We start from the raw sequence: 26,626 nt of genomic DNA, 5'->3' as shown, positions 1-26,626 counted from the left end.
GCCTATTACTTTGTTTCTGGCCCAGGTAGAGAGTTGGGTTAGATTATCAGTAGATATTCTATAACATCTTGGAGTTGAGTGATTTCCTATCCTGACCCTCATACCTTCCTTTGCTGATGAATGTAGTAGCTGCTGCCCTTCTGCCAATCACTGAGGTCCACACATGTGATCCTTTGAGGAACAGGAACTAAGATCATCACAAGCACCACCGTGCAGGATATGGGGACTGGATTCAATTCAGTTGCCACACAATGTGAAACCTAAAAGCAGCCACCCTTTTATTGGAAATAATACATAATAATTCTTCTTTGCAACTGCTTCCCCTCAGCCACATTATCCAGACTCCTGAGAGTATAGCTCTCCAGTGGAGTTGGGGGCTGCCATGTCTGGCCTTGTCACTTCCTGTACTCATCAACCAGTAGAACTTATCCAAAAGTCAAGATCAGGTTGGTTCTGCAACTGGTGAATAGATTTTAGGGCACTGGGGCCAATTTTTTGAGTTTGGGCGGAGAGTACATGATTGAGAGATTTCCAGTCACTGCGTTGCAAACACAACATCATTCGAGCGCACAATGAGTGCTTGGTAATAGAGTAAGGGATGTAATGTACAATGATTTTTCCATTTAATGAGGCCATAAACAGGGTTAAATGGACTATTTTATGAGTGTTTTATACTGCAAAATCATTTGGTATGTGCCAAGACTGTTACATGTCCTACTATTAGATCATGCACCTTTAGCCAAAATGGCATTTAGCTTTTCCACTCTGTCATTGTCCTTGCCTCTGTTGACTACAGATTACAGGTTAATTTGATTTACCTGATATCTGCATTTTATTTGGGGTCATTTGTAGACAGGAATGATGCTAACTTAAAGTATATGAATCAGACAGACACACAATTAGATGTTGTCACTCCCTGTTGTGTGTACTGGGATAGGGATGGCCTAAGGCCATCTTGCTCTCAGATAGCACAGGGCAGTTCATCTCTGATATGAATAGAAGCAAAATGAATTTTAGGCACAATGTACCTACAATGTAAGCTTTCCTTAATAACAGTGTCTGCAAAATGGTGCCTGCATGCAGAAATTGTGAATTTCAAGGCTGAAGAAAATAAGATTGAAATAATTTCTATAGTGTAAGTGAAGTTTATTTCACTTGACTAACAGAAATAGAAAACAATTTGGAATTATTTCTTAGGGTGACAGGTCCCCTTTAAAAGAGAGTTGCCATATTGTTTCTGACATCAGCTACTGGCTTCCGGTGGTCATCTGTCATGAAAATGGGAGAATGCTTGGATAGTTCTCCCACATAGGAGAATCATTGGTTCTACTCACCATTGTACCCCAAGCCAGTTTGTTTTTTATAGAAGAGGCACATGCGGTTTCATTTCTTGCTTCAAAGGTGGTCCAGCAACTCACACCGGCGATGTTGTTTTCCCTTGTCCACCAATAGAATCGTCTTTTGCCAGTGGTCCTAACAATCTCGACACTGGAATACTTGCCGTACTGGGTGTTACTTTATTCCTGTCTGCATAATCTGTTTATCTTGCCTCTGTAGATCCTTAGCAGACATCTGGACGGCAGCAATGAGCCAACACTTCAGCTTTCAGAGACATTTCTCATTGAGGAAAACTGCACGAAGCTTCTCTCCTTTATCGAGCAGTTTGTGTATGGCGACTAAAATTTATAACGTTAAACCTTGTACATCACCACCTTCCGTTTTGCTTTTTGGGTGCAGTGTAAGCATTTCTAGAAACAGATCTCTCTCTTAAATTTGCTTTAAGATTTTGGTGAGCCATTTGGTGGCAGGTTCTAGTGTAACTGGCTGTGCTTTGGCATGGTACTGGCTTCCCATAGAGTTCTCCTAGAGGTCAGTTGGTGCAGAGGGGCCACTGCTTAATCCCTAAAATTTACTGACATCAAGCTGAGGTGCCATTACATTGTCTATGTCAAGTTATTAAGAAATATACAAAGCTATGTAGGGCCCTGTTTCTTAATATTAGGTGCAGATGTTTCTCATTATATGGATATGCAACTTCTGGGTACCCAAGGTCAACAGACAGTCTGCAATTGGCATTTTTGTTGGGAAGGTTAAGATGAGAGTGAACTGGTTCTCTCCACCATGATAAACAATTCTTGTACAGCGACATTAGAGCTTTAGCCAATCGGGAGTAATTAGCCTTATCCATACACTGGTATTTCCAAAGTCAGTATGATAAAGTTCTAAGTGAGAAGAACCAGTGGCGTAACTACAGAGGAAGCAGACCGCTTGGCCTGGGGGGGGCGGGGCTGGTCTGCTCCCTCTGTAGGGGGGGCACATGAAATCTTGGATCACCTGCGATGATTTTTGTGCATTGTGGGTGACCTGCAGGTACTGCTGGAGGGGGTACACCATTGAGAAGAACCATGTCATGCAGCATGCTAAGTGCTTTACTTTATATTATTGGTAGTTGGCAGCCCTTACCACTTATTGTTTAAGGGACACTGGGGCATTCAATAAATGAAACTCCAGCCGTGCCAGTGCTGGCATTATGTTGATAAATAAGCCTTATGCAAGTTTAAAAATACAAGCTTAGTTTATCTAATATTTTAGAATTTATTACTTATATTAGCATTTCCTATTGTCTCATTGTAATGGAGCAGAATCCATACTTTCATTGATTTGTTTACAATTATTACTATTATTTCATAGCTTGTAAGGCAACACCTTTAGTAGCAAAGTAGATCACCAAGTGGATTTATCGTTTGTGCCTCTGTGATTGTTCAGCGAGAGTGCGCCACCTGCTGGTTAGTGTCTGCATTAAACACATTCTACATCTCCGCGTCTGAGTCCTTATTGCGCGTTTTCACACCACCGGGTTCTTGATAGCTCCCAGCTCATCAATTTCACAGAGCACCACATCTCCTGCCTGAAACAAAGGCAAATGTATAGAATGTGAGGGCAGGAGGATGTGGGGGGAGGGGTAATAATAGAAATATTGACACGAATGAAAGAATTCAATAGCGTGCAGGAGTGACATCTCTGAGAAAATGAACTGATGGAGAGAGGGATTGAGCTCTGAACATAAAGGTTGTTATGCTCATGAAATGTAAAGAAGAGATACATATGGGGTATACAAAAGGGTTAAATCATAAAGAGGCATCACGTACAGTGTTTTTGGGGCTCCTTTAAACAGAAACTGACCCCCCGACAATGAATAATTTATACATATTGGATACACAGCCTTAAGGCGGCCATACACATTCTGATTTTAGTCTTTTTCCGACAAACGTTCAGATATCGGTCGTACGTTTACATGCAACAAACATTCAGACTGAAATTGTAGGATAAATCCCTAAAAATAACAAATGGGAGGATGTTCTGAACATGAAATAGTTGGCAGGCACCAATTGTATGAATGTGACTTCCATTGTAGGTCCCCCAAGTACTGTATATTGCACGATACACAAGATGTGCAGAATTTTTCCTTAGCCGACCAAATTTTTCTAACTTGTCCTTGTCTAAATTTTTCTAACTTGTCCATCGCCATGGTACAAAAATTAATGGGACAATAATTCGGAGCCCAGACATGGTCCGAAAATCGTATGAAACTAGGTTTTTTATGCTTGTATTGGTACGTGTATGGCCAGCTTTAAGGTGGCCATATGTGGGTAGATTTCAGCTCCCAATATCAGCAGCTTATCTCCCCGTGTAGGGGCACCACCAATGGGCCTCCCTGACCAACACCTGGCCTGAAATTGGCTAGATCTCAATTGATTTTTCCGTCGGATCGGGGGACAGCATTGTCTTGTTGATGCAGTCCCCAAACCGACAGCACCTATTCCCACCGTTTTAATATGATCAAATTAGCCCGATATCACCCACACGTAGGTGGGCATATTGGGAGAAGATCTGCTAGCTTGGCGACCTTGCCAAAGGAGTGGATCTTACAGTGTATGACAACCTTAACTTTAGCTCGGTATCAGTCATTAACGAGTGCAACTGCACACAAACTGCTTTACTTCCATACATGGAGGTGCCTGGAGCTCCCAACACCCCTTCTTATATCATAATTAACTAAAATCACAACAGCATAGTTGCAAGTGTTTATTGCACTGCTACTTATGAAATGAAGCATATATGAACCATATATGAACCATATGTGTGATACACATTTGTGTTCCAACACACAGCAACATATGTGTTTATTGATTTCATTGTGCCCTGTGGGCCTGTACCCACACACTGAATGCAAAAAAAGGCCTAAAAATAGGCTTATGCCCAAGGGCATAAACCAGAGGCCAAATAAAATCAATTTTTTACTTGCTTTGCAGTTGAATGAACAATAGGGAAATCTCATGGGTATGTAGGAAATGCTCATCTTATGTACGATGATTCTTGCCTGGGAGGCATAAGATTATATATAAAAGGACAGAGGTCTTTCTCCATGACAGTGTCAAGCATCCTGTACATAGTCATATCTCACCTTGAGGAAGACCGGAGGCTTCCTAAACACCCCAACACCAGGAGGGGTACCAGTAAGGAAAATGTCGCCTGGGTTTAATGTCATGAACCTGATAAACCAAGCAAAAGTCATAAACAAGCTTTGTAAGCCCTGCATTACAGATCTGTGCAATAAAATGTTAGGAATTCCTCTCAAAACAGATAAGGCTGTACAAAGGCTCAGATTAATCTCATTTAACTATGATTTTACTGGAGTAGGCATTTATCAAATATGCATGGATGCATCCTCCCTACATAGGCAGCATGTACCACCTAATTATGGTGTCATGTGTTTGCTGTTAAATTGCAAGTCCGGGCCATAAACTTCCATGCTAAATTCCTCCCTCTAGCTCTGTGCACACACCAATCAGATTACCAGGATACGACCATGTGCTCACTTAGATGCCCATGCAATGAGAGCTTCTGTCTTGAAGACCATCTGGTTGGTGTTACTGTTTTGGACAAGATCTCCATTAACTCGACAGCGGATCCCAAGGTTGTGGGGGTCTGGAGAGAAAGTAGGAATGGACTTACATTATAGTGCAACACCAAATACATTTACAGCTTCTCTTCTTTTTTTCCTTTTTCCAGTATATGCCTGCTGGCTAGGATATAACAGGTACAATTGTAAAGTGCTTCAGCCCTTGTACTCCTATTAATGGATGGAGCTGTAGCTGGGAGTTGGCTGTACCTCCCTAGATATTTAGGGTGAAGGCACACAGAGCTACTAGTAGCAGCTACTTATCGTGGCTACTAAAATAGACAATGCTGATCATTTACTGATAACTGTCTCTACGTGAGTTTTAGCTGAATCAATTCTCAGTATTATCTATGGCAGCGTATTTTCTGGAGTTTAGTAGCTGTGACAAGTAGCTGCTACTAGTAGCCCAGTGTGTTTTCACCCTCAATGGTGCACAAAACCACCAGAGCCCTGTATGGCCCCTGCTTCACCTTCATAGGCTTTGATATTCATTATAAGGCTAAAAGTTAAGCTTTAAAAAATAAGTGAATGTAAAATTGAGATTGCTATAATAAGCACTTTTGCAATTTACATTAGTTTTAAAAGATTCCAAGATATTAAGTAAAATATTTATTGTTAATACAAATGAATTTTGTAACAGCAGCTCCCCCTGCTGGTCAGTTTCCGACCGTGATCCAGTCGAGGAAGTTGTCAGAAAAAAGAAAGAGGGCTGTTGTGATGTTTCCCTGTTTAGGAGAAACATTAGAAACCTCAGATAACATCTCACATCTTTCTTAATCAAAAAACATTGCAACTGGCCTCTTTCTTCTGGCATCTTCCTCGACTATATCATGGTCAGAATCTGATCAGCAGGGGGCACGCTTGTAACATTCATTCACATTAACAGGACACATTTCTCGTGAATCTTAAAAAAGATTGATGCAAATGTACTTAGAATAGCACTCTAATTTCTCACTAATTTATTTTAACGGTTTACTTATCCTTAAAGTCATGGCCGTGTCAGTCATGTGTCTCATGGGTGTAGCAAAGACCCCCATAGGCTAAAGGTTCTGTTTATACTAATATTACGGCTCATGTGGCCATTGTGCCTACCCCCAAGCCCAACAGGTACCTGAGCCTATAGGAAAGTGACAGGATGGGGCAAGCAAGGCAATAAAGATAAAGGCAGGGCTGGAACTAGGAGAAGGCAGAAGAGGCACCTGCCTAGGGCGCAGCTGTGGGGGGGCGCCAGGCAGGTATCTCTTCTTTCAGCTGCCACTGGTTCCGGACCCTTTCCCTCCACTGCAGCTGCCCTGGTAACCCTGCCGCCCTGTATGGACAGGCCAAGCTGACCAGGTTGCCTAGGGCGCCTGGTTTATACCCAATCATGTTGCCGATTGACCTAATTAATGTTATTTGGTCTTCCAGCTCTTCGTTATGCTCAAATTACTTTTTCCAGCCTCTTATTGCTACTTGTCCCAACTTTTTTGGGATTTGTTGACACCATGAAATTCTGAATAAACATATTTTTCCCTTAAAATGGTACATTTTCTCAGTTTAAACTTTTGTTCCGTGATTTATGTTCTATTCTGAATAAAATATTAGAAGTTGGCACCCCCACATCATTGCATTCAGTTTTTATTCACAATTTATACACAATTTTGTGTCCCAACTTTTTTGGAATCCGGGTTGTACATCACTGAATAAAATGTTAGTGCAATACTGGATGCCAATAAGATCTTAAAACAAAAAATATGTGAGATGCAAAATATTAGTTTGTGTTGTTGTTTGTGTAATACAGCGATATACCTGAGATGGCATCCTTAGTAACAAGCGCTGGGCCCAAAGGACAAAACGTGTCAAAAGTTTTACCCAGCAACCACTGCTTTCCATTCTTATTCATCTGCCAGTCCCGGGCACTCACGTCATGAGCAACGGTGAATCCAACCACGTGGTCCATTGCATCCTCCTCCTGTATGCACAATAACATTAACCGTGAGTCGTATGGACACTGGGTGCCCCGTCTGAGAATATGACAAAAACATTTTGTTAGTCTTTCCTTTCCCCGAGCGATTCATCTCTCATCCTATTACAAAACTATTGTCTTGGTTTCCAGGGAATTTTTTTTCAACAAAGCATCTATTTTATGCACAACTCTTAATCTAAGTGTTAAGACGGCCATATACGCAGCAATAAAATTGTACGGACTGGGTGTGGGCTCCGAATTATCATTCCAATAATTTTCATACCATGGCAATCGGACAGGTTAGAAAATTTCGGTCGGATAATGATACAATCTGTGCATGTATTGTGTATCTGCCGATATCCTTGGGGGACCTACAATGCATTTCTGGGACTTCACTGGTAATTATTATGGTCAGACGATGCACTGAATTATCCTACAAATTCAGTCTGAATGTTAGTTTGAGATCATTGCATTTAAACATATGATTGATATCCAAACATTTGTTGGAAAAAGACTAAAATCTGAAAGTGTATGAGCTTTAGTATTTCATATTTCAGTTTGGCCACTAGGGCAATTAAAAGTACCCCTAAATACGCCGATCATTAACCGTGTGTCTTATGCCCATTTCTCCTGAAGAAGCTCTGGGTTCTTTTCACCTCCTGTATTGCTAATGTCATTTTTATGTTTGATTTATATACTCTACTATTGTATAATGCCGGCAAATATGTTGACATTTTATAAACAAACAGAGGGGTAAGCAAGAAACGTAAAAGCATTTTATTTTATTTTATAATATGTACAGCACTGTATATGGTTTGTACGTTCTTTACTGCCACCTTTTGTCATTAAATGGCATTGCTTATGAAAAACATTACAGTATGTAGGTGGGTATGGTTTTGCCAGCCTTTATCCAGGTATGCCCCAGGAGGGATTTGGGCAGCAAGAGGCTGGGCCTATACTGTGGGGAGCATATTACTCGGCAGTTCAGTATTGACATGGGGTGTCAAGATTCCCTAGTTAATAAAAGGGGAGGGCACCACATATACTTTTTTCTTTTGGTCAGTAGGACAAGATAGTGCTATTTTTTGTATTGGCTCACTCTAGGATCGGGGCAGTTAGTAGAGCAGTCAGAGGCTCCAATAAGGAGGCCAGTAAGGGTTGATACCCTGTTGAGTCAATGCCACAAGTATAGAGAATCAACCATTCAGGCTCAGGGACAGAGAGACCCTTGGAACGTGGGATCACTGAGCTAAATCTAGTGCTGGGGACTCATTCACCAATGCCTCTGGGTGTTGTGAATGCTACAGCAGAGACTGTGAATAACAACTGATGTGAGAAAGTATGTGAAGCAGTGCTAGAACTGGGGAGGGATGTGGAGGGATGCTTCCCCTCAGGGGGGATGCACCAGTATAACTTTTTGTAATACCGGAGCTTCCTTTTGCTCCCCTCCACTTATGCCTGCTTTGAATACATATCCTGCAGTGCTAGCATTTTCTGACTTTCTACAGCTTAAAGGCTCTTTACAGTGACTGGATAGGTTGAAGAGTGAACTTTGAACCTCCATCCAGCTTATCCAACCCCCATGTGGCAGTATTGCCACATTCTGACATTCTGTGCATTAAGCTACTAAGAAATGCCCTCCCCTTTAAGCAAAACAGGGATTGTTTGTCCATATATTACAATATATTCAAACCGGCCGACTACAGCTTGAATATACTGCAATATATGGACAAACAAGCCATGTTTTTTTAAAGGGGGGGTTGCTTAATGCACAGAATGTCTCAGTATCTCTGTCTATATGAATTTTGTGGTCACAGCGTCATTGTACCCCCGCCTAATGGTTTAAAATTTAGCGGTGAGCACAACTTTCCCTTTTTTGCTATAATACTGCAGGGAATACCTGAATTAGAGACTGAATTAAGTAAGAAAGTAAGAAAGTAAGTAAGAAAGTAAAAAAAGAAGAAAATGGAGAAAATTAAAATATAAAAATGACAGCAGAAGTAGAAATAAATGGGTGAATAGAAGGATAAAACCCACAACTTTTACCAGTGTAGGGTAGCAGTACATCATTTAAATACATTCATACACTTTTGTTTTTTTTGTGTTACTGTTCCTTTAAGAAGGGAAAAAGTAAAACAAAGGTTAAAAAGTGCATAGCGGGGCACAAAAGATTGCTGGGAGAGAAGTAGGGAAGAAATTGGAAAGTGTTACACAGATATGGAAGGTGGAGCCATCAGAGAGGGATTTAGAGACCAGGAGAGGAGAAAAAAATAGGAGCAACAAAAGGAGAGAAAATGAATGCAGAGAACACAAGAGAAAAGTTGATTGGACCCTAGCAACCAGGTAGCTGCTGAATGTCAAAAATGGAAAGCTGCTAAATGATATAGAGTCCACCGAAAAATGAAACTGTAAATTTCACTGCCTATTTAAGTTATCAGGGCGGGGATAACCCCTGCAAATGATCACTCTCTGGGGAGAGTGGAGGCAAACTGCAAGTTCACTAAGTGTTTGGACCAGAAACTGCATCAAACTGTAACTGTTACCTTGATGTTTCTGCCTTTTTTTCCAATGACAAAGGCGAGTTCAACCTCCCAGTCCACCTCCTGTAACACAACAGATCAATGTCACACAGAACTCTAGGGAAAGATTCTGACATAGTTACGCAGGAGATGAGGTTGAAAAAGAACAGACACTCCATGATGGAACTGTGCAAGGAAACCTGCCTGACTAGCTGATACAGAGCGACACTGTGGGAAATGAGCAGAGCATTAGGATAAGGCAATAGTGCCATCTAGTGGTGTCTGTTTAAAATCTTGTCAATACACACATGGGTATGGGATTTATTATCTTGAAGCCTATTATCCAGAAAGCTCCAAATTAAATGAATGCCATTTCACACAAAATCCTAATAAAGTAAACCAACCCTTCTTGGTGGCAAAACTATCCTATTGGGTTTATTTAATGTTTAAATGATATTTAGAAGACTTAAGCTTTGGTGATCCAAATTAGAGGAAAAACAACCCCTTATCCAGAAAAGCCCAGGTTCCAAGGATTCTGGATAAAATATCCCTATCTCTGTATAAGTTACCCTTTATTTAGTTTGCCTTTTCCTGTCTTTTAAGATTTATGGGACACTGGGGTCACTGGCTTCTGGCACAAACCTAGCCAGTCTCCGTGACACCTTTTCTATTCATATTCCAGTCCCTCATTCAGACCACTGCCTGGTTACCAGGATATATTTATCCCTAGCAACCAGTTCCTGAAATAAACTATATAGCTATAAAAATGAAAACCACTGGCAAATTGTCTCAGAATATTGCTGTCTACCTCATACTAACAGTCACTTTAAGACTGAATTACCACAATAAGTGTTCATTACACTGTGTTTGACAGAAGTTTTGCTAGACGCTATTGCTCAAACCTTTAAAAGGAAAAAGAGAAGAACATCATGGTACAAAACCCCAGTTCCTCAAAAAGTAAACCAGTCCGGCAATGTGACCAAAGTCTGAGATTAACCAGCTGATTCCCCAGCTGGCAATAAGTCACTTATTCCCCAGATGAAGCTGCTGCTAAAACAACATGCGCCAGGCTGGGCATTGGTGGCCCAAGGTGTTAGGATTATGGACCTATTCAGTCCCAATCTAGGCAGAAAGGAGCTTTCAAATGGGCCTCAGTGGTAAAAATACTGAAAATTATTCACTGAATAACTAAATTGTTTAGGAGGAGGTTGTGACTTATATATGACTGGGCCATTTATAAATGCTGGGCAAATTTGCACCTGGGCAGTAACTCATGGCAACCAATCAGATGATTGTGTTCAACCTGCAGCTGGCTGGAAAAATCTAACCACTGATTGGTTGATATGGGTAACTGCCCAGGTGCAAATCTGCCCAGTGTTTATAAATAAGCCCCACTGTCTTTAGTGAATTTCACTATAATTAACTCCTGGGTTAATATCTCATAACATGGTCACACTTCTGGACTGGTCTGTGTATGAACTGGGATGGAAAACTAAGAACTCTTGCAACTCTATAGGGCACATTCACAATGCCCCTGCAATTGGGCGTTTTTCTTTTTTTTTTTTGCACTTTGCCCACTCTGTGTTGGAGTGCAGAAACCTGTGGACTGAGTCTAGAATTGAGTGCAGCTTGTGTCAAGCCACGATTGAGGCACATAGGTGTCCTTCCCTACTGTCAGAAGGAGGTGCAGCCCCCCAAACATTCCTTTACCTGATATAATAGATAGTCAGTCTCACAGTGGCCACAACCCTTAATGGGGCCTTCCTTGGGCTTGACTACTTGCACTCATAGCCAAAGCTTTGACAAAACATGACGGTGTAAATAACTATTTTTATAGCTTTAGTCAGCAGTGAGGCTGCAGGAGCTACAGACACTTGAGCTACTGCATCACTAAACAGAGGTGCAAAGGGAGCCATAATGCTCGAGTAGCTCAGGTACTGTTGTAGGCAGATGATTGGCTGCTAGTGCACTAACCTGTGTAAGCAAACATCCAACTTGGCCACAGGCCACATGAAGCCACATTCATATTCCCTGGAAAGCACTATTGGGAAGCTGAATATATGCTGAACATAGCTGAATACACTCAGCATCTCGGCCAACTAATGTTCCTAGCTCTATAGGTGCTCCATATATAAACCCTAAAATAAAGTCTCCTTACAGATCTATGCTCCACCTTTCCCCTGCTCACCTTGCTTTCTGCTGGAATTCTGATTGGGTCACTTGGTCCCACAATGCTGCTGGCAAACTTGCTGAAGATGATGGGTTCTTTAGGGACAGGGACATTCTGCTCCAGGCAGTGATCAACGTAGTTCATTCCGATGCAAATTATTTTCTCAGGGTTGCTGATGGGAGCCAGGAGAGAAATCTCGGAGCGGCTGAGGATGTGCTGATTGGAGTCCAGAGCCCTAGACCATGGGAACCGCGAATGAAGAAAAGGCAGAACATATTAGATTCCTTCCCTTAAACACTCATCTGGCACCCATCGGTAAAATGAGAAAATAAACACCCTTTCAATGCTATACATTTTTTGCACCTAATATTGCCCTGGATAAAACCATTGGAGTCCCTGGAATGTTCTTGTCTGTTGATGTTTTACAGAAGGCAGTTAGACGGAATGCTGGCCTTAACCCCTTGTTGTGCCAGGGCCCTTTGATCTTGTTGCACTGCACGTAGTCACTAAACACAGAGTGACACAGAGCTAAACACAGAGTGACACAGAGCAAGGTGGAACATGGAATCATAAAATCTATTACATGGGCACAATATACTTTTAGGAAGCCATTATAGATTCTACACCACATGGCATTTAAAGGGGCTTTTCACCCCATATGAAATTAAACTTTAGTTGTATTCATTGTATTTTTAAAATGTTTATATTTTATTATCTTGTAAATAGCTCAATAACATGGTGCCAATGTTCCCTCAATTTCCTGCAAATGCTCCTGCTTGTGATATATACTGTGTGTATATAATTGACAAGTACCTGGAAAGGCCATTACCCTTAGTGTACAATAATATAATATATATATAATATATAATATCTTAAGGAAAATGTAAACCCTGAAAATGAATGAATGTAACATTGCTTAAAGAGCTTTTCTAATCACTTTTGTAATTTACACAGATTTTTTTAGTTTTCAGGACATTAGCTGTTTTTTAATTGCTAATATAATTAATTAACAATTAAATTACAACATCGCCACCTGCTGTTCAGTTGGCTGGGAATTAATTTCATGAGAAAAGCAACTGAACCAGAGAAACGACAGATGACTTTTCTCTGTTCACCAACTTTAATGGTCGCCTGCAATGACCAGCAGGAAATTAACCATTCCTTGCTAAACAGTTAGTATCGTAAAATTAGAACATTTCATTAAAAACCCTACCTCTTAGCTATCTGTAAGGCTGATTCTCCTATTTCAAGGAACTCTCTCATCCTACAGGGCAGTGATGGATCGTAGGCATTTAGATCAATGACATTTCCACCATCTTGGAGCTCCAGTCCAATCTTCGGATTTTGGGAACCAGAGTTCTGGAACTGGACTAATCTCATGTTGAGAGCTGGAGACAGAGAGATATTCCTCTTGGGCAGGGTGTGGAGGGTGCTCTGTAGTACACGTAGGATCCCTTGGGTCTGGGTCAACATCAGCTCTTTAAAAAAGTCACATTGGTCATGACACAATTATATGAAACACAAGACCCAGTATAATCCCATGCATGTCTGTAGCACACTCCTTTTTCCATATGTTGCGTACACATTCACTCTGACAAGTTTGCCTTTAAACTGCTGTCCTCTAGGGTATATTTATTATAGAGTGTAAGCCAACATCACCTGTGATGATGCCCATAGCAACCAATCGGCATTTATATTTGAACCGTAACCTACAAATTAGAAAACAGAAGCAAAGATCTGATTGGTTGCTATGACCAACATCACCGGTAATGCTTTACTCCACTTTTTACACAACACGATAAATATACCCCAGATGTTGCACACAAGACATAAGGAGCATATTTGTTATGTCTTGTGGGCAACATTTGGGTATATTTATCATGTTACATAAAAAGTGGAGTGAAACATTACCGGTGATGTTGCCCAGGGCAACCAATCAGCAATTAGATTTCAACAGTTAGAAAACCAAAGCAAAGCATCTGATTGGCTGCTATGAGCAACATCACTGGTAATGTTTTACTCCACTTTTAACACAGCATGGTAAATATACCCCAAAGTGTCTGGAACCTACACAAATTGCTGGAACATTAGGATGTAAGATTTAAACATAAAATCTGAAATTTTCAAGACACATATTAATAATGTAAAAATTTAAGGATTAAGGAAGAATTTACCATTGAGTGGGATACAACCCCCCCCCAGATTTTTTTTATTAAAAAAATGTAAACTTTTTTGTACAAATTTATATCTCCAATGGTTTTAATGTTAATGCCTTCAATCTTGGAAGCAGTGTTTGCCTGTCCCTTGTAATGTTCTGAACTGCTGACTACTGAAACAATGTAGCAGAAGCCTGCAAGGCACTGTGGGATGTGGAGATTCAGCTAACTTCTGCAGCAAAGTGACACTAGTCAGAACCAGCAGTGATTGGCAAGAGACCTACACAATCTGGTTTGAGTTGCACTTGCATAAATTTGGCTGGACACAGATGTTTAAGGGTTACTTTTCTTGTGACCAGTGCTGGGGGAGTTTATAGGTAGTGCAGAGGGTATATCTGTGCTTACCTGCCTCACAGCAACCTCATTAGGTACAATCATGTCAAATTACTGGCTCTGTCTCTCCCCTTAAAACAGAGCCCTTCTAACCTCAGTGAGCCAGCTAGGGAGCCTGGAGAAACCGTCCCCTGCCCTGTCCTACTCACTCTGAGCTGGAGCAGCGCCTGTCTGCTCTCTCCTCTGTTCCTGTGCTGGCTGGGAGGCTCTGTGTGGGGAGTGGGAGGAGCCCTTGGCCTGTCAGCTGGGCAGGAAGGAAGGCCTAGCAGCACTAGGGAGAGATAGTGACTGGGAGGAACTGCAGCCAGAAGGAGTGAGAGAGAGAGGGATATGCAGCCAGAAGGAGTGAGAGAGAGAGGGATATGCAGTCAGAAGGAGTGAGAGAGAGAGGGATATGCAGCCAGAAGGAGTGAGAGAGAGAGGGATATGCAGTCAGAAGGAGTGAGAGAGAGAGGGATATGCAGTCAGAAGGAGTGAGAGAGAGAGGGATATGCAGTCAGAAGGAGTGAGAGAGAGAGGGATATGCAGTCAGAAGGAGTGAGAGAGAGGGATATGCAGCCAGAAGGAGTGAGAGAGAGGGATATGCAGTCAGAAGGAGTGAGAGAGAGAGAGAGAGGGATATGCAGCCAGAAGGAGTGAGAGAGAGAGGGATATGCAGCCAGAAGGAGTGAGAGAGAGAGAGGGATATGCAGTCAGAAGGAGTGAGAGAGAGAGGGATATGCAGTCAGAAGGAGTGAGAGAGAGAGGGATATGCAGTCAGAAGGAGTGAGAGAGAGAGGGATATGCAGCCAGAAGGAGTGAGAGAGAGGGATATGCAGTCAGAAGGAGTGAGAGAGAGAGAGGGATATGCAGCCAGAAGGAGTGAGAGAGAGAGGGATATGCAGCCAGAAGGAGTGAGAGAGAGAGGGATATGCAGTCAGAAGGAGTGAGAGAGAGGGATATGCAGTCAGAAGGAGTGAGAGAGAGAGGGATATGCAGTCAGAAGGAGTGAGAGAGAGAGGGATATGCAGTGAGAAGGAGTGAGAGAGAGAGGGATATGCAGTCAGAAGGAGTGAGAGAGAGGGATATGCAGTCAGAAGGAGTGAGAGAGAGGGATATGCAGCCAGAAGGAGTGAGAGAGAGAGAGGGATATGCAGTCAGAAGGAGTGAGAGAGAGAGGGATATGCAGTCAGAAGGAGTGAGAGAGAGAGAGAGGGATATGCAGTCAGAAGGAGTGAGAGAGAGGGATATGCAGTCAGAAGGAGTGAGAGAGAGGGATATGCAGTCAGAAGGAGTGAGAGAGAGGGATATGAACTGGGTCGGCACCGACAGACCTACAGGCCCAGGGAGAGCCGGCTATGCCAGCGTTGTGACCAGGGGGCAGTAGAGGATGAGACCCACTTCCTGCTACACTGCCCCAAATACTCAGCAATTAGAGACACCCACTGCAAGAGACTCTCCCATCACATCCCAGACTTCCCATCTATAGAAGAAGAGAGAAAACTCCGCATCCTACTGGGAGAAGAGGCACCAACAGTAACAATGGCAGCACAATACATAACTGACTGTCATAGACTGCGAGAGACAGGACTTTCCCCTGTCCCCATATACTGACCCCATATCCCCACCCCTTAAACCCCCCCATTCCCATATAATGACCCCCTAACCCCACCCATTACACCCTGTACCTGCTTTGGCAATGCTAAATGTATTTGGTCCTGCCAATAAAGCTCATTTGATTTGATTTGATTTGATATGCAGTCAGAAGGAGTGAGAGAGAGAGGGATATGCAGCCAGAAGGAGTGAGAGAGAGAGGGATATGCAGTCTGAAGGAGTGAGAGAGAGGGATATGCAGTCAGAAGGAGTGAGAGAGGGATATTCAGTCAGAAGGAGTGAGAGAGAGAGGGATATGCAGCCAGAAGGAGTGAGAGAGAGGGATATGCAGTCAGAAGGAGTGAGAGAGAGGGATATGCAGTCAGAAGGAGTGAGAGAGAGGGAAATGCAGTGAGAAGGAGTGAGAGAGAGGGATAAGCAGTGAGAAGGAGTGAGAGAGAGGGATATGCAGTGAGAAGGAGTGAGAGAGAGAGGGATATGCAGTCAGAAGGAGTGAGAGAGAGGGATATGCAGTCAGAAGGAGTGAGAGAGAGGGAAATGCAGTCAGAAGGAGTGAGAGAGAGAGCGATATGCAGTCAGAAGGAGTGAGAGAGAGAGGGATATGCAGTCAGAAGGAGTGAGAGAGAGGGATATGCAGTGAGAAGGAGTGAGAGAGAGAGGGATATGCAGTCAGAAGGAGTGAGAGAGAGGGATATGCAGCCAGAAGGAGTGAGAGAGAGGGATATGCAGTCAGAAGAAGAGAGAGAGAGATATGCAGTCAGAAGGAGTGAGAGAGAGGGATATGCAGTCAGAAGGAGTGAGAGAGAGGGATAAGCAGTCAGAAGGAGTGAGAGAGAGAGGGATATGCAGTGAGAAGGAGTGAGAGAGAGAGGGATATGCAGTCAGAAGGAGTGAGAGAGAGGGATAAGCAGTCAGAAGGAGTGAGAGAGAGAGGGATATGCAGTGAGAAGGAGTGAGAGAGAGAGGGATATGCAGTCAGAAGGAGTGAGAGAGAGGGATATGCAGTCAGAAGAAGAGAGAGAGAGAGGGATATGCAGTCAGAAGGAGAGAGAGAGAGATATGCAGTCAGAAGGAGAGATGCGGCCCTTTATTGTGGGCCCCCATTTTTATTCGGTTTACACAGACATGAAGTAATGTGTGAACTAGATTACATACACACATACACACACACATACATAACACCCCCATCATGCTTCAGGTACTGACATTCATTGCTGATCAGTGAATACACACTTGTGTTTGATTGTAGCACCTGTGTAGCAGTGTTGTCACAATACAGCGGTGTGATTGGGGCAGAGCTGGCCGGGTGCCTTTACTGCCTATACCCAGTTCTGACCCTGGAGTAGGGGAAGCAGCTTGAATTAATTCATAATCTGGGATTTTGTAAAAGTTAGGATATACACAACATATCGACTGAGCACACAATTCCAAATATGTATAGGCTTTTATTGCTTTGCCATTTGTAGTATGGGTGCAATCTAATTTAGGCAATCTGATGTCATAACCCAATGCTTAGATCTTACCTGATCCTGCAAGAAGTGCTTTGATTGGCAAAATCCTAATGATAGTACATACTTAGTAGTTAAATTGAACAGTTTTAGTCAGCAGCATACTTTGGAAGAAACAGACGCTGCTACAGCTAGCAGTGTGCAAGGAGGAGTGAAAAAAGGAAATTTGCAGGGGGTCCCTGGCCCTTTAAAGTGAAGCCACTTATTGTGGTTAATCTTTGGGCAGATATAGGACTTTGGCATCTGTGTTCTACTGTGGCAGGGATGAAAATATTCCTAACCAATGAAGGTAGTCATGACTGAAATGTGTTTATTATAATGATGTACCCCCTGTTGGAAAATATGAGGCTATTAGAAGTCACCTTGGAGTTCCATGACCTGTATAAGGCTAATGCCACATGAAGCATATAGTGCATATTTTTGGCAAACCGAAAAATGCTTGCCGAGAATATGCTCCATACGCTTAAAGATCCCCCTACCTGTGCCTGCACCTAAATGAATTGAATACGCTCGGGTGCAGGCACGTGTAGCCGATATCCACCTAAAAACGTGAGTAATGTAAAGTCTCGTGTTTTTTGGCGGATATCATGTGCTTGCTTCTGAGCGTATTCAATTCATTCGGGCACAGACACAGGTAGGGGGATCTTTAAAGGAGAATGCAAGTCAAAATTTAAAAAGCATACTGCCCAATAGTCCTCCTATTGTTTAGTAAAAACGCTACACTTTTGGCTCACCTCACATTTTCTAGAACAGGCAGCCATCTCTAAAAAGGTATTCTCCCTTCCTTTCCCTCCTTGCTTCATACTGCACATGTGTTTCATTCCCTCCCCCCCTCCCCTCTGCCAGATCTGCTTCTGATTGGCTGGTGGGCATGTGTAGCTCAGAACAGGAGACAGGATCAAGTTACACACATGCTCAGAGAATAGGAAGGCTGCCGCTGGCACCTACAGGAAGGGGAGAGAGATTTCAGTGATGTCACTGTAGGCTTCACACTGCTGTAGGCTGCCAGCACCATATCTCAGAGAAGCAAGCAGGGATCTGGGAATTTAGATATGCAGTAAGTACTTAAAAAGAATGCCTTTAGACTTACTTTTAATTTATATTAACCTTTCATTGTCCTTTAAGCGTATAGAGCATATTTTCAGCAATCGCTTCTCAGCTTGCCAAAAATATGAGCCATACGCTTCGTGTGGCATTAGCTTAAAATCACCCAGGATTTGCCCCTGTGCTTTTACAGTGAAACCTTAATTTTACATAGCATGATTTTATGTTGTTCTGCATTTTACACTGTTTATTTTTGTGTGTCCCACCAAATTCTTATGAATTTCAGTGGGTGCTTTTCCCTGATTTTACATGTTATTATTAGACATTTAAAATACTAACTAGATGAATACTATGCCATGGTTCTGCCTGTAAATAGTTAATTGCAATTAGTCTGCTCATTAAGCCATGCTCAAATCACTTATCACTTTAGGTTGTGCATCTGACTTTCAGAGAGGTCTTTCCATGCCCCCCCCTCTCCCCACAGTGTAAAATGAATGCTGCACTGCTTAACCCTTGTTATTAACACTTAATATTGTATTTTAATGTAAAACTGACGCTTATATCCTTTGAGTACTTGAATAATAAGTTGTTTTAGAACATTTCCCTGATTTTACATTTTCCTGGATATGGCTTAATTTTTTCCCAGTTCCTTGAAAAACTTAAAATGGGGGTTCTAATGTATATGGTCATGGAACTCCTCTGTGACTTATAAGATTCTTATATTTTACAATAGGGGGTATGTTATTCACTACATAATGCACCACACAATCTCCCTTTTTTCAGACAAACTGTCACATATTTTAAGCACAGAAATAATTTTATTTTTACATTCCTTTCTCATATTTAAGATCGATCCCATACTAAAAATCTGTCTTTCCTTGGTCTTTAACAGAAAATTTCTGAGCACAGAGGCCCAAATCCTGTGAAGCTCATTGTTCAAATCACTTGAAAATTCTCAGCACTTTGCATTTGTGATTTAACTTGAAAGACTTAGCAAGGCAAAGGAAACAGCTCCATAGATTTTCACTATATGCAATTTTTAAACTGGATATATTTTGTATCTGGAAACTAGCTGAGGCTCATATCTAATGGATATACTAGTTTGCCACTACTTATCTTTGTAGTAACCTCAGCTTGTGTAGACATTTTTGTTAAGGGCATTCCTATTGTTTTGCCATTTGTCTTACAATTCATTATCCTGTTCCTGTTTCCCACTTCCTGTCTGAGCTGAGAGCAAGTATAGAGCAGGCCTGTCTTAGCTCCCATGTTATAATAAATGTACCAGAACTTACTGTATGTAATAAAATTACCTTTGGTGCGGCGGGGACGCCCGCCGCACCATCGGCAGGGACGCCTGCCGCGCCGCTCCTCTAGCCGGCTCCTTCCTAATGCGCGCGCGCCGCGCACGCCGGCTATTTAAAGGCGCAGGCACGCTGGCGCGTGACGTCAGCGCGCAATGGCGCCAAATTTGAAAAATTAAAGGGGTATTTATAGGGGTTTTCTGGAATGCTTCTTTGCCCGTGATAGGTTTATTCCTGGTGCCTTTCTGTGCTTTAAGCTTCTGCCTGATTCCTGATTCCTGCTTTGACCCTGCCTGGCTTTGACTATTCTGAATACCTGTATCCTGACCCGTGCCAGTTTTTGACTACTGATTCTGCTTAATCCTTCTGTCTGATTTCCCGGTGTGACCCTTGCCTGCCTGACGTTCCTCGCTATCTGCCTGCCTCGACCCGGTCTGTCTGACTTCGTATCCGCTAACTCCAGTCTGTACCGTGACCGTTGGCCTTAAGACTTTTTATACTGTCGTGCCCCATTGCTGGCCAGAACTCCTGCCCTGCACCTCTCGTTTAAGTCCAGGTGGCATCTGAGTAGCTGAGGGCTCCTCCCGAAGCCAAAGGCGGTCACATTACTGGCGAAGCACGAGCCGAGACCAGGGTGCTTAGCGTTTGTTCTGGCATTGGGTGCCGACCGTGACATTATCACGGGCCAAAAAAAAAAAAAAATGGAAGACAATGGTCACGAAGCTGCTGCTGCTCCTTCTACCACTGAAGTGTTGCTGACCACCTTACTTCAACGCCTAGAGGAACAAGAACAGAAACAAAACTATCTTCTGCAGGGTTTCCACAATCTGACCCGTAAGCTGGAGACTCCTCAGCAGTCCAGTCCTGTATCTTCTCCTCCGGTAGGTTCTACTTCCATGTGGGGTAACACCTTTAGGCCCCAAGAACCTAAGATCGCCTTCCCCGATAAATTCTGTGGGGACCGATCTAAATTTTTTATATTTAAAGAGGCTTGTAAGCTGTACCTTAGTTTCTTTCCTCATTCTTTTTCTACTGATGAGGAAAGAGTAAGGTTTGTAATGACCCTCCTTCAAGGTGACCCTCAAATTTGGGCCCTCAGATTGCCCACTGCTGACCCAGCCCGTTCCTCCCTAGACAATTTCTTTGACTCCATGGCGATTCTCTACGATGACCCGGATCGTGCATCCACTGCCGACGCCGCGATTCGTAGGCTTCGTCAGGGGAAACGGGATGTGGAGGTGTATTGCACTGAATTCCGTCGGTGGGCAGTGGAAACTGGTTGGAATGACATGGCCTTGCGCAGTCAGTTTCGTATAGGCTTGTGTGATGCTATCAAGGATAGTCTGGTCAACTATCCCCTATCTTCCAACCTGGATGACCTCATGTCTTTAGCCATCCAGGTAGATAGGAGACAGAGGGAAAGAAGGGGTGAGAGGAATACCTCTTTTCGTTCTAATTTTTCCAGCTCTTCTAAAGCTGTGTCTAACTTTGAATGTCCTGGTCCCTCCGTACCTTTACCTCAGGAGGAACCCATGCAATTGGGTGTTTCCCGCTTATCTCCTGAGGAAAGGGTTCGCAGGCGTTCCCAAGGGTTGTGTTTATACTGTGGGGAGAAAGGTCATTTCTTAAATCAATGTCCTAAGAGGCCGGGAAACTCCCAAGCCTAAATGGAGAAGGGGAGCTCCATTTGGGTGCAGGTGTTTCCTCTCCCCTATCTGCCTCTAGGATTTTGATTCCGGTCAAACTGACCTGGCCTAGGGGTTCTATTATTTTAACTGCTTTCGTGGATTCAGGGGCGGAGGGTAATTTCCTGGATGCTGCTTTTGCAGCTAAACATCATATTCCTCTAATACCTCTAAGTACCCCCCTGAGAGTTTTAGCAGTGGATAAGAGACCCCTAGGGTCAGGTATAGTCTCCAAGAAGTCTATGTTATTATCTATGTGTGTTAACAATCATCATTGTGAGGAGATAGCTTTTTTCCTCATTGAAGGCGCTTCTTCGCCTCTCATTTTGGGGTTGCCATGGCTCCGGGCCCATAATCCCCTTATTGATTGGGTATCTGGGGAGATTATTCAGTGGGGTTCTAATTGTGGGGGGGTCTGTACTCTTTCGGTAGTAGCAACTACCTCACTAGAGGGTTTACCTGCAGCTTATTCTGAATATTCTGATGTGTTTTCCAAAAAAGCTGCAGAAACATTACCCCCACATAGGCAGTATGACTGCCCAATTGACCTTATCCCTGGCTCTACCCCTCCTCGTGGTCGAACTTATCCTCTTTCCTTGCCGGAGGCCCAGGCAATGAAGGAATATATTAATGAAAATTTACAAAGAGGTTTTATTAGACCCTCTAGTTCTCCTGCCGGGGCAGGTTTTTTTTTTTGTAGGTAAAAAAGACGGTAGTCTACGCCCTTGTATTGATTATAGGGGTCTGAACAAGATCACCGTAAAGAATCGTTACCCTCTTCCTCTGATCTCTGAATTATTTGACCAGGTTAGGAATGCTAAATTTTTTACCAAACTTGATCTCAGAGGAGCTTATAATCTCATCCGTATCAGAGAGGGGGATGAATGGAAAACTGCCTTTAATACCAGGGATGGCCACTATGAGTACCTTGTTATGCCATTTGGCCTTTGTAACGCACCTGCAGTTTTTCAGGAGTTTGTAAATGATATTTTCCGGGACCTATTAGGATTATTTGTAGTGGTCTACCTAGATGACATTCTAATTTTTTCTTCTAACCTGTCTGATCATCGTAATCATGTCCGGGAAGTATTGTTGAGGCTAAGAGGGAATAATCTCTATGCAAAACTTGAAAAATGTATTTTTGAGGTTCCTTCTGTTCAATTCCTAGGTTTTGTCATATCCGATGAGGGGTTGGCAATGGATTCTGTGAAGGTTAAGGCCATTCTTGAATGGGCTCAGCCTTTGTCCTTGCGTGCACTTCAGAGGTTTCTGGGATTTGCGAATTATTATCGTCAATTTATCAAGAACTTCTCTTTAATTTTGGCTCCCCTCACTGACTTAACCAAGAAAGGTGCAGATCCGAGTTTATGGTCCTCCAAGGCAGTTCATGCATTTGAATTTCTTAAGAAGGAATTCGTATCTGCCCCTATCCTTCGCCATCCTGATACTTCCTTACCTTTCATTGTTGAAGTAGACGCCTCGGAGGTGGGAGCAGGGGCAGTCCTTTCTCAAAGGCACCCGACGACCAACAAAATGCACCCCTGTGCCTTCTTTTCCAAGAAATTTTCACCTGCAGAGGTGAATTACGACATTGGGAACAGGGAGTTGTTAGCCGTCAAATGGGCCTTTGAGGAATGGCGGCACCTTCTTGAAGGTGCAAAGTATCCCGTGATGGTCTTTACAGACCATAAAAATTTGCTAAACATAGAGTCTGCTAAACGCCTTAATCCTAGGCAGGCCAGATGGGCTCTATTCTTTTCTAGATTTAATTTTTCCCTTACATTTAGACCGGGATCCAAGAATATTAAAGCGGATGCTCTTTCTAGGAGTTTTGAATCTATCCCTTCGGACTCCAGAGAGTGTTCTCCCATTATTCCTAAAGACCTAATTGTGGCAACTTTAGAGTCCGACCTCTCTTCCTTACTGACCCCTTTACAAACTTCAGCTCCTGTTGATACTCCTTCGAATAGATGGTTTGTACCTGTAGAGTTTAGGGAGCAAGTATTGAGGGAGGTACACGATTCCAAAATGGCAGGTCATCCAGGTATTGCTAAGACCATTGCTTTGCTGTCTCGTCATGTTTGGTGGCCTTCACTTAAATTAGATGCTAAAAACTTTGTTAATTCTTGTCCGATTTGTCAAAGGTCTAAATCCTCTCATAATTTATCCCAGGGTCTGCTAAATCCATTACCCATTCCTGTAGAACCATGGACCCACATTTCCATGGATTTTATTGTTGATTTGCCCCCGTCTCAAGGGAAAACTGTGATTTGGGTGGTAGTAGACAGGTTTAGTAAGATGGGCCATTTCATTTCCCTCCCACACCTCCCTTCCGCTAAAACCTTGGCTGATCTGTTCATTTCTCACATTTTTAAGTTACATGGCTTTCCAGTAAATATTGTTTCTGATAGGGGGGTTCAATTTGTTTCTAAATTCTGGCGTGCTTTCTGTTCCTTAGTTGGTACTGAATTGTCCTTTTCTTCTGCTTACCATCCCCAGACTAATGGTCAAACCGAGAGGGTGAACCAATCCCTTGAGCAATATCTGAGGTGTTATGTCTCAGATAACCAGTCCACGTGGTCCGAACTCTTGCCTTGGGCAGAGTTCGCATACAATAATTCTACTCATTCTTCCTCTGGGGAATCTCCTTTTTTCATAGTTTATGGATTGCATCCCAAAGCCTTTTCCTTTTCAGGTTCTGCTTCTTCGGTACCCTCTGCTAATTCTTCTGTGAGACTGTTTTCTGACATTTGGTCCCGAGTTCACGATTCTCTATCAGCGGCTTCCTCTGCTCAGAAAAAGGCTGCTGATAGATCCCGTAGGGAGGCACCTCAGTACAAGGTGGGGGACTTAGTGTGGTTGTCTACCAAAAATATCAAGCTGAAAATTCCCTCTCCCAAACTTGGTCCCAGGTTCATTGGTCCGTATCCCATCATTTCCATAATTAATCCTTCTTCAGTTCGTTTAAGGTTACCTGCTAATTTCAAGATTTCCAACTCTTTTCATGTTTCCCTGTTAAAGCCTGCTGCTGGTGTTCGACATTTGTCTTTTCCTCCCCCGGTACTGGTAGAGGGGCAGCCGGAATATGAGATCCAGGAGTTCCTCGACTCCCGCATTGTGCGGGGTAAGCTGAAGTATTTAACCAGGTGGAGGGGCTTTGGCCCTGAGGAGAACTCCTGGGTCTCAGTTGAGGACATTAAGGCTGACCGCCTCAGAAGGCGGTTCCATTTAAAGTTTCCTGGGAAACCTGGGGGTCCGGTGGCCCCCCCTAGAAAGGGGGGTAATGTAATAAAATTACCTTTGGTGCGGCGGGGACGCCCGCCGCACCATCGGCAGGGACGCCTGCCGCGCCGCTCCTCTAGCCGGCTCCTTCCTAATGCGCGCGCGCCGCGCACGCCGGCTATTTAAAGGCGCAGGCACGCTGGCGCGTGACGTCAGCGCGCAATGGCGCCAAATTTGAAAAATTAAAGGGGTATTTATAGGGGTTTTCTGGAATGCTTCTTTGCCCGTGATAGGTTTATTCCTGGTGCCTTTCTGTGCTTTAAGCTTCTGCCTGATTCCTGATTCCTGCTTTGACCCTGCCTGGCTTTGACTATTCTGAATACCTGTATCCTGACCCGTGCCAGTTTTTGACTACTGATTCTGCTTAATCCTTCTGTCTGATTTCCCGGTGTGACCCTTGCCTGCCTGACGTTCCTCGCTATCTGCCTGCCTCGACCCGGTCTGTCTGACTTCGTATCCGCTAACTCCAGTCTGTACCGTGACCGTTGGCCTTAAGACTTTTTATACTGTCGTGCCCCATTGCTGGCCAGAACTCCTGCCCTGCACCTCTCGTTTAAGTCCAGGTGGCATCTGAGTAGCTGAGGGCTCCTCCCGAAGCCAAAGGCGGTCACATTACTGGCGAAGCACGAGCCGAGACCAGGGTGCTTAGCGTTTGTTCTGGCATTGGGTGCCGACCGTGACACTGTACTTGTCTGACTGCTTTACCTGTAGTAACCAGTATAATAAATTAACCCACTGCTATCCAAGCTGTTTATCACAAATCTAATCAGAAAGCCCCGCTCTCCACTGACGTGCCCCAATAGGCCAAAACCGGCCTGCATTTCGGATAAAAAACTGCCCTGGCTATACTTTAAATCCCAATGATCTTTGCACTCTCTCATAAAAAATGGAAAATGTAGGAGCAGAACCAAGATTTCTTCCTAGGATTCCTTCTGCTTTGCATAGAAGTGAGGCGTCTCCATATTCTTTGAAACATAAAAACATACACAACACACTTTCAGTTCAGTGCATTTTTTGTTCTTTATTAATAAAATATACAGTGACTGACCATCAAGTGCTGACACCCAGACACATCTGTAGCGGTGAGGTGTGTGCATATAGGAGAAATGTGTCTCCTTACAACATGCATCCATTCCTATACATACCCCTCAAGGGGTGTAGTGCAAATTCCCAGCTGCCATGGTGTATGGAACTTACACTGGAGCTTGTAATGGGGAAATTCCTCCAGTATGAGATGCAGGAGGTGAAAACTTCTTGCTGTTGGGAACAAATTAAACCAGGGCTCATTTAGACTTATACATTGGGCAGCTACACCAGAGCTAGAAACATCTGAGGCAAAAGTAGAGTCATTTATATTGGTAGAGAAACTCTCAGAACAAATATGCAAGAACATGAAATAAATCCGAAGAAATCTTAAAGTGAATTTATGTTATCAAGGGATTATATAGGACTATAAAAATCAGAATGGTAAAGAAAGACATGGATCAATGGCAGAAAAACTGATGTTTTTTGAGATTAGTGGTTGGGAGCTACAAACAGTGCATGCTTTCCTTAGCCATGTGTAGTTGGAACAGTCAATAGATGGTAATTCTGGCTGAACCTTCTACATGGATACCTGGAATGCATACACTGTTGCTAGCATGCAGGATTAACAGGGCTTTGTAAGCAAAAAAAAAAAAGATAAGCAGTCAAAAATAAGTGGAACATACCAACGGGAAAACACTTAAGGAAGCACAGCAGGCAACGAGACGCTGTTCAAGAATTCCATACAAAGTGATTTCTGGTATAGCCATTAAATCATAGATTCCCTGCCATGTAATTGCATATAAGGAGTAACAAAATGAGCAATTAAAAATAGGGTGGTGTGGAACACATACAAGTAGCAATTGCTTATACTGTTCAGAGAGGAAGTAAGTAATTGTTAATGTTGCTGTTGTATGAAGTCTGCCGCGTTATACTAAATGGACCAATTTCCCTGACTGTCTGTACAGCGAGTGGCATGGCGCAGTCCCTAACAATGTGCTAGAAAAGCAGGGGCAACAAAAGCAAAGCCTAATAAAATAAGCA

General features: G+C 43.2%; 2 protein-coding genes across 4 annotated transcripts in view; one reads left to right on the top strand and one right to left on the bottom strand.

Annotated features, from left to right (window-relative positions):
* gpat2 (glycerol-3-phosphate acyltransferase 2, mitochondrial) overlaps nucleotides 1–2,819 on the top strand; it is a 39,207-nt gene extending 36,388 nt beyond the window's left edge. For both annotated transcript variants that reach the window (XM_002932563.5, XM_012959448.3), the window contains one exon: nucleotides 1,558–2,819. In XM_002932563.5, the coding sequence (XP_002932609.2) occupies nucleotides 1,558–1,680 (123 nt within the window). In that variant the 3' untranslated portion in view covers nucleotides 1,681–2,819. The remainder of the gene's footprint in view (nucleotides 1–1,557) is intronic.
* On the bottom strand, nucleotides 2,576–14,390 carry fahd2a (fumarylacetoacetate hydrolase domain containing 2A). 2 transcript variants are annotated; one of them, NM_001197228.1, is given in 8 exon segments: nucleotides 2,576–2,908; nucleotides 4,466–4,553; nucleotides 4,881–4,989; nucleotides 6,752–6,914; nucleotides 9,452–9,511; nucleotides 11,616–11,832; nucleotides 12,811–13,075; nucleotides 14,296–14,390. In NM_001197228.1, coding segments are annotated over 7 exon segments (960 nt in total). In that variant the 5' UTR covers nucleotides 13,071–13,075; nucleotides 14,296–14,390; the 3' UTR covers nucleotides 2,576–2,845.
* Nucleotides 14,391–26,626: the final 12,236 nt, after the last annotated feature.

The sequence above is a fragment of the Xenopus tropicalis genome, chromosome 3 (assembly GCF_000004195.4).
Source record: "Xenopus tropicalis strain Nigerian chromosome 3, UCB_Xtro_10.0, whole genome shotgun sequence".
NCBI classification, from domain to species: domain Eukaryota; kingdom Metazoa; phylum Chordata; class Amphibia; order Anura; family Pipidae; genus Xenopus; species Xenopus tropicalis.
The sequence above is the reverse complement of the archived record's forward strand: the minus strand, read 5'-3'. Positions and strand labels throughout refer to the sequence as shown.